Source organism: Quercus suber, unplaced genomic scaffold, assembly GCF_002906115.3.
Source record: "Quercus suber isolate HL8 unplaced genomic scaffold, Cork oak 2.0 scaffold_174, whole genome shotgun sequence".
Lineage (NCBI taxonomy): Eukaryota > Viridiplantae > Streptophyta > Magnoliopsida > Fagales > Fagaceae > Quercus > Quercus suber.
The window spans coordinates 1,054,060-1,062,373 of record NW_027069634.1 but is presented as its reverse complement, the minus strand read 5'-3'; the positions used below and the strand labels follow the sequence as shown (position 1 = coordinate 1,062,373).

The following is an 8,314-nucleotide window of genomic DNA, read 5'->3' as shown; positions in this document are numbered from 1 at the left end:
TGTCCTAGTAGAGTATTAAAGTAGATTTATTCATATTAAAGAATTGCAGTTGCAGGTAATATCTGCGTTGCGTTGGATAAGTGACGGTGAAATCAAATGAAATGTGATTGGGTAAACGACAAAAATGTGTTGACGTTCCTTTCCTCTCACGCATCCAATTGTCGTTGGTGAGGATTGTTTTCCACTCCACAAAACAGGCGCGTGGGGAAAATCTCTAACTTCCTCACCCCCTAAACCATTGGTACATGTTTCTTTTCTTTCGACTCTTCCCTCAACACAAACAACATTATCATCATCGTTTCCTAAAATTTTGTTATTTCTCTCTCTCCGTGTCTATCTGACTCTCTCTCTCTCAGTCTGTGTTGTGTTAAGGTTAAACGCTGAGGAGAAATGGTGGTGGACAAGAAGAAGAAGATTATGGCGTGTTTGGTGGCAGCCATAGTGATCCTCTGCAGCCTAACCCACGTCAGATCCGATGCTTCCAACCATCGTTACAAAGAAGGTGACGATGTTCCTTTATACGCTAACAAGGTGGGACCCTTCCACAATCCCAGGTACTTTGTAGTTGTACCTACTACGCATTTCTTTTTTCCCTTCAATCTCACTATCTATTCATGATTGGATTCAAAGTTCTTTCCCCCTTTTACGTGTTTTCTATGAAGATTTTGGGGTTTGGCTTTATAATAGAATTCCCAAATCTGGTTTTTTATTAGAATTTTGATCTCTTTGGTTGCCAAGGACGTTTAGCTCAAATGGGTATTTCTTTGTTTTTTCAATGGAGACTTTGAGGATTCGAATTTCCCTTCCTCCCCTTAAGATGATGTCTGAATTTGTTGGCCTCTCTACTGGTTCCTCTTTCTGTTTAATAAATTGGGTTTTGAATTTTTATTAGAGTGATGCTAGCAATAATAAATTTTTTTTTTTTTGGTGGTTTTGATAAGTAAGACATTTTTATTAAAATGAAGGCCTTAAAGAATTACAAACGAGCATTCATGTGATCCAAAAAATCAACTATGGAACAATATGACAACCCCCGATAAGTACTATATTCAAACAAACATCTTAGAAAACTCTTCATAATTTCCTCCAAAGATAGCTCCTCATTCTCAAAAGACAGGACATAAGAAAATTCAGAGTAACTTGCCGCACCACCTTATTTTTGTGAACGCCAAACACTCCTCTCCGTACAACATCACCTGCCTTGGCATCACTCATTTTACCCTGAAAACTATGTACAAAAGACCAAAGTTCACTGACTATGGTACAATGAAGTAAAAGGTGCTTGATGGTTTCGCAACTGAACTTGCACATTATGCATCTATTAACAACCACCATCTTCCATTTAATAAGATTATCCATTGTCAATATGGAGTCCACAAAAAGAAAGCCACTTTACGTGAGATTTTACTACCCCACTTTCCAAGGGAACCTAGCTGCAATCACATGTCTCAAACATATGTAATAGGATTGAAAACTAAACTTTACCTTCTTATCTTATACTACAAATTTTACTGCATAAGCTTTTAAAATAATGTGTCACTAATCACAAACTATTAATTCCAAAATTTTCTTCATAAGCTTTATAAAGTAATTTAAATATTTGTTTATTATGCATTGAAGTAGACCAATCATATTCATTGCCACATTAGTTTGTAAACCATTTGTATTAACTTTAACATTTCCCTTTTTATTATGTTAAAGATGGATCTAAATTTTTTTTTAAGAAATGTGAAGTTCGCTGATGCTTTATTCATTATTTTTTTTGCGCACATGTTAGATTAATCAGATAAATCATTTGATTAAGTTGTGGATCATCAATTTATATCTGTGTAAAGGAAAACTACTTATAACAAAAAATCTGTGTAGAGAAAAACTAGAATCATGCTAGTGTAAGCTAGATGATAATCAAATAGGAGGCTTGGTTCATCAAGTGAAACTGAACACTTTGTAATATTTATATTGATCTTTGGTAGATAATTCTGAGAATATCATGTAGTTAATTTCGAATCTGTTGAAGCTTCTTACTCATCATTGTCTATTGTTGTTAAGTTGTTCTTTTTTTTTCATGCAACAGCGAGACATACCGTTATTTTGATCTCCCTTTCTGTTCACCAGGTTTGTGCTCCTCTTCAAAATTTTCTAATTTCAATGTAAAAGCTTCTTTTCCCCCCCAATATTCTGTTGATGGGTGTTGGTTTCAGCCCATATGCAAGAAAAGAAAGAAGCTCTTGGCGAAGTACTGAATGGGGATCGCTTAGTTGTTGCCCCTTACAAACTTGAATTCCTAAAAGATAAAGAATCTGAGATTGTTTGCAAAAAGAAGTTGAAACAGGAAGAAGTTTCTCAGTTCCGCGCTGCAGTTTCAAAGGACTATTACTTCCAAATGTACTATGATGACTTGCCCTTATGGGGTTTGTTAGGTAAATTTGACAAGGAAGGAAAAGATGACCCCAGTGAGCTCAAATATTACCTCTTTAAGCATCTTCATTTCGACATCCTTTACAATAAGGATCATGTTATTGAGATTATTGTAAAAAGTGATCCAGATGCCCTTCTGGACCTGACAGAAGACAAAGAAGTTGATGTGGAATTCACGTACTCAGTCAAATGGAAGGAAACAGAGACTCCATTTGAGAAGAGGATGGAGAAGTACTCTCAAATTTCTTCGCTGCCTCATCACCTGGAAATCCATTGGTTTTCAATAATAAATTCATGTGTGACTGTTCTTCTCTTAACTGGATTCCTTGCCACGATTCTCATGCGAGTCCTTAAGAATGATTTTGTTAAGTAAGAACCATTTCCTAGCTGTTAATTAATAGACTGTGTGCACATAAGTGGATCAAACATGTCTTTGTTTAACGTTTACATGTCCACGCTCTTATTTGTAAAAGGTATACCCATGATGAGGAGGCAGTCGATGACCAAGAGGAGACTGGATGGAAGTACATTCATGGTGATGTATTCAGGTATCCAAAGTACAAGTCATTGTTTGCAGCAGCGCTTGGTTCTGGCACCCAGCTATTTACTCTGTAAGTATGCTTTTGGAGTTCACTTGTTAAAGTTTAGTACAATTAGGCTTTTTTATTTATTTATTTAACTTTTGATGTTAAGCAATCTGGTAATTTTGTTTATGTGCACATGTTTTCAGAGCGATTTTCATTTTCTTGCTTGCACTAGTTGGTGTGTTTTATCCCTATAACCGTGGAGCTCTGTTCACGGCACTTGTTGTCATATATGCCCTTACGTCAGGGATTGCAGGCTATACAGCAGCATCTTTCTATTGCCAGCTAGAAGGACAAAATTGGGTATGTACTTACAGATTATTTGTTTTGTTGCCTGTTCTATAGATATTTTATGGGAGTTCCATTTTGAGCTTCATATTGTTGGGACTCCTTTGTAGTTACATGTCTTGAATAGTAACTGAACTTAGTTTCACAATATTATACCATATACAACATGGTTTTGAGTTGTCGAGTCTTTTAAGTAAATTTCCTTCTTATAAAACGATGTGATTGGATTCAAAAATACTGCCTTCCGAAATCTGGTTTAAGGGTGGAAGAAAGGAATTAATAATCTTACTATTTTTATGGTTGCTATTGAGTGATGCATTGTTCAATGGCAATGGTGCAATCTTACTATTTTTATGGTTGTTGTTATCTTGAGTGATGCATTCTTCAATGGCAATGGTGTAATTGTTTCTCTTGGTTCAATCTTTTCTTTCTCAAATGAAGTGTTGTAAAAATAAGAAACCTCATGTCAAAAAATGCCAGATTAAACAGTGATGTTTTTGGCATGACAGGTGCGAAATTTGTTATTGACTGGAAGCCTCTTCTGTGGACCACTGTTTCTCACTTTCTGCTTTCTTAATACCGTTGCAATTGCTTACAGTTCCACTGCAGCATTGCCATTTGGAACAATTGTGGTGATTTTTCTTATATGGACTCTTGTAACTTCACCTTTATTGGTATTGGGTGGGATTGCTGGGAAGAATAGCAAGGCTGAGTTTCAAGCTCCATGCCGCACAGCAAAATTTCCTAGGGAGATACCATCTTTGCCTTGGTATCGTAAAACCCTTCCTCAGATGGCTATGGCAGGGTTTTTGCCTTTCAGTGCTATCTACATTGAACTTTACTACATATTTGCTAGTGTATGGGGCCACCGGATTTACACCATCTACAGCATTCTGTTTATAGTATTCATCATTCTCTTGGTTGTCACTGCTTTTATCACCGTGTCATTGACATATTTCCAACTTGCTGCTGAAGACCATGAGTGGTGGTGGAGGTATTATTTTCTTTCTCAGTTTTCTGATATATTTTTTTTTCATCATGCTTAGCACAAAGTATTTCCCACTGCAGTACATGCTGTTTTATTGGGTGCTTATGCTGTCAATATATGTGTTTTGTTGCCTGCATCAATGCTTGCATTACTTTCTCAGACTTTACATTGTGCCACTTGACCCTTTTTTTAGCTCAATTGCCTAGTCCAGTTCGTAGTGCAGCTGGTCAATAACTGTCAATATGTTAATGTCTGAATTATATCATAGAAAGGCAAGATACAATACCTGGTACTCAATAAGTTGGCGGTCTTGTGTATGTGTTTTAGAAGTAAAATGCAAGAAAGAGAGAGAAGGGGGCAGGGGATGAGGTTTGGTTTATATGCAGTTTAGGTAATAAAATGCAAGGGGTGGGGACAGGGGTTGAGGTTTGGTCTGTATGAGATGATTAGGGAGATGTTCTCATAATATCTATGTACATGATTAAGTTGGTGGTATTGTGCCTATGGGTTTTAGGAAGTAAAATGCAAGGGGGTGGGGCTCAGTGATGTTTGGTTTTGACATAGGATTTTTTAGAAGTTTAACACTATATTAGGATTCTTGATAAGATCTTGGTGGATTCTTGAATACTGTTTGATGTTGAGGAGTTTTGGTAGGGTCAGGTGAATAAAAGAATGGTTTTTTGTGGGAATTTCATGGCTGTTTGGGGTGGAAACATTAAATTGAGCAGGGAACAAAGGATCGCACCTACATTCCCTAAAGCAATCTCATTTCGGAAAGAGAAGGCAATCACACCCTCAAATTTTAAAATAAGTTGCTAAATTGCCAAGATCCTTGTAGGTCAGGCATAAAGAGAATTAGTGTTCAAATCCCCCTCCCCCACTTGTTATAACAATTGAATTATTTTATTAAAAAAAAAAAATTAAACTTTTATTAGATACAATCTCTATATGAATATTACTGACTACATAAAAGCATTTATATAGGCTATGAAAAGTACTTAAGAACTTTTATTAGAAACAATTTCTGTGTGAATATTATTGACTACAAAGAGTGACTTCTAAATATTGTTTTCCTAAATTGACTAGGACTCCTAATAACAATGAAAAGTACTTAAGAACTTCTGGAATCTGGAATCTTACTCCCTTATGTTTGATGCGGACTAAATGGAGGGAAAGACATCAGCATACTTTTGAAGATGCAGTGTACACATCAACTCAATTGCAAGCATCTTTCATTAGTTCTCTTTATGAGTGGTCTTTTGTATTGGATCTCATAGATAGTATAACTATATCCATTCCTTCATAGAGTCGATCCATATGTAGATATTATTCCAATTGTAATTCTTTAGGTTACATCGTGACAGGAAATAGAAAATAAGATTTATGGGCCTTTGTACAACCAGTTCTAGAAAATATGGATATATCAAGAGGAAACTTATTCTAGTAAAACTCAATTAAAACTGAAGTACTGAACCAACAACTTTCTGACGAAAAGAATCTTAGACTCGATGATAACTAGAGCAGCCTATAAAAGGGTTCCAATAAAGGCCCCAGATGGAAACTAATTCATATTTTAAATCTCTTGGTATGTAATCTTGTTTTACATCAAACTCTTTCTTGACTACATTAGTTTTGTATGCATTTGTATGAGATCTATTTCATTTTGTTGCACTTTGGATATATATATATATATATTTATTTATTTATTTATTACTGATAAAAGTTAGATCATTAGGAAGATGTTCATGTAATATATGTCTTTCTGTAATTGTATCTAAATTTATTTGCGGGCATAATGGAAGTCAGAGTGCATTAAGTGACCCAATTCGAGGAAATTTTCCAGTTAGGGGTTGTTTGAATTCTGTTTATTTCTTTTGCAATCAGGTCTTTCCTTTGCAGCGGATCAACTGGCCTGTTCATCTATGGCTACTGCTTGTATTACTACCATGCACGATCAGATATGTCAGGTTTCATGCAAACATCGTTCTTCTTTGGGTACATGGCTTGCATTTGCTATGGTTTCTTTCTCATGCTTGGGGTTGTCGGTTTCCGTGCTTCTTTATTCTTTGTTCGTCACATATACCGATCTATCAAATGCGAGTAGCAAGTCACTCGGTCTCCTTGAAGTTCAACAGGTGGTCTGTTTTTTCCTTTAGTGGGCTCATTTCTGGATACTAAACCAAGTTCATCAAAAAAGGCCGTTGATAATGTTTCTGATATTCTGGAGAAGATTGAGGTAATGCAACACAGACTTGTGTTCAAGTATTCCTATCATTCCTTCAAGGGATTGATTACACAGTATGTGATCCATTAATGTGGTAAGAATATATTAGCGGAGACAATCTTGTCGAACTGTAGGATTCCTTAGAAGCTTATACTGCTTACCCAAAGCAGCACCTTGTAAAATTTTCTTCATTCCCTTGTTCCTAGCTTCGAAAGTTATATTAATACATTCTTTTCATTTTGTTTTTCACCTACCCTGTTACAATCGCAGTATGTGTATCCAATGTTTCAACCGAAGTATATTTATGCAAATTTTTAATCTTACTAGTCCTAAATGTGGGGAAATTATTAAATACTCCCGGAGTACTATAAATACACTCTTCTCCTTCTCACATAATTGTGGATCTCACTAATTAAATTTATGGTAAGATTTACAATTCATATGAGAGAAGGGAGTATATATTTATGGTACTCTAAGAATACTCATTAATTTTCCATATTTGTGTCTGTGTCTTTAAATGACAAGCTTAGTTTACTTTCATTTGATATTCTTGTGCTTAGGCTCCATTTATTTTAGCATTAAACATTTTCATTGCAACACCCTTAAATTTTTTTTTTTTTTTTTTAATCGAAAAGTAGTTTGGTGGATTTTTTTTCCCCCTTTTTGGTAGTGTGACAGGATAGGTGCAGTGAAACAGAGGAAGAGAGATGGTGGTGGTGGTGGAAACAGGTTCAGATTGAGATGGTCCTGAGCATGAGTGTGTTAGGATTAGTGCCCTTAAATTTATTGTATGATGTTATTTATGATATTAAGTGTGACATTGTGTATGACATTATGTATGACTTAATATTGTGTTAAATAAAGTTTTATTATTATTATCTGAAATAATTGTAACATGAATATTCGGACATTATCATATAGTCCATGAGATGCATAGTATGTGATTTATGTGATTTAGTCACAGAAGATATAAGTCACAAGTTCTTTGTAAACTCAAAACTATAGTTCGTAGTCAGTGATAAAATTGAGCATTTCATTTGCGAAGACTATAACATATCAACTATGATGATTTGTCTTGATCATGGAAGTTGAGACTTCTAATTGATGTGTTGATATATTTTAAGAGTTAAGATATATTGAACTGGACTGCTGTGAGATTTATTATTCTCCTAAGAACTGTCAAATGAATAATGAATCTCACGACTTATATTTGCATGAACTCTTAATCTTGAGAGAATAATGGACTTGATCATGAAGTGTATGTTACTTTGATATATCAGAAGTGAGATCTAAAGTAACGGTCAAAACTTCAGTATGTTGAGCAACCAAATTTAGTGTTGATGGAACATATATTCTCAAGATAAAATTTATAGTCTCTTAACGGAGATACAAAATCTTCCCTTGAGATAAGTTTAATGGGATTGTTATTCAGAGAGTTATGTTTAACCACTTTGGTAAGAAATTACTAAAGTATATATTTATGAAACTGGATTTCATAAATATATGATGAATAACTTAAAAATGATTAAACTGAGTACTCAAGGATTAAGATGTAGTAATCTATAAAGTGGCAGTCCACATTTATGACTTTGTATTATTACGAATATTTTATGAAGGAGTTTGCATGTACAATAAAGTCTTAGAATATAATTTATAGATAAGGCCTAGAGTGTAACTATATTTATGTAATGGTATTAAATATAGTTAATAACAACTTTGAACTTGTCAAGAGTTGACAGAAGCCCAAGGCCTATTGGAGCTAGTGTCTTATTGGTCCCACTCCAAGCCACACATTAAGCCCAATTGGAAATG

General features: G+C 34.9%; 1 protein-coding gene across 1 annotated transcript; it reads left to right on the top strand.

Moving 5' to 3' along the window:
* Positions 1–234: 234 nt before the first annotated feature.
* On the top strand, positions 235–6,836 carry LOC112017525 (transmembrane 9 superfamily member 2). The gene is made up of 7 exons (XM_024049989.2): positions 235–554; positions 2,075–2,115; positions 2,202–2,787; positions 2,892–3,029; positions 3,149–3,305; positions 3,800–4,284; positions 6,163–6,836. Exons 1-7 carry the CDS (start codon positions 391–393, stop codon positions 6,380–6,382), a joined length of 1,791 nt encoding a protein of 596 aa, XP_023905757.1. The 5' UTR covers positions 235–390; the 3' UTR covers positions 6,383–6,836.
* Positions 6,837–8,314: the final 1,478 nt, after the last annotated feature.

Coding starts and splice junctions, on each gene's coding strand:
- LOC112017525 (XM_024049989.2), top strand. CDS start 391: ATGGTGGTGGACAAGAAGAAGAAGATTATGGCGTGTTTGGTGGCAGCC. Junction 2,116..2,201: donor TCTCCCTTTCTGTTCACCAG/GTTTGTGCTCCT, acceptor TGTTGGTTTCAG/CCCATATGCAAGAAAAGAAA. Junction 3,030..3,148: donor GGCACCCAGCTATTTACTCT/GTAAGTATGCTT, acceptor ACATGTTTTCAG/AGCGATTTTCATTTTCTTGC.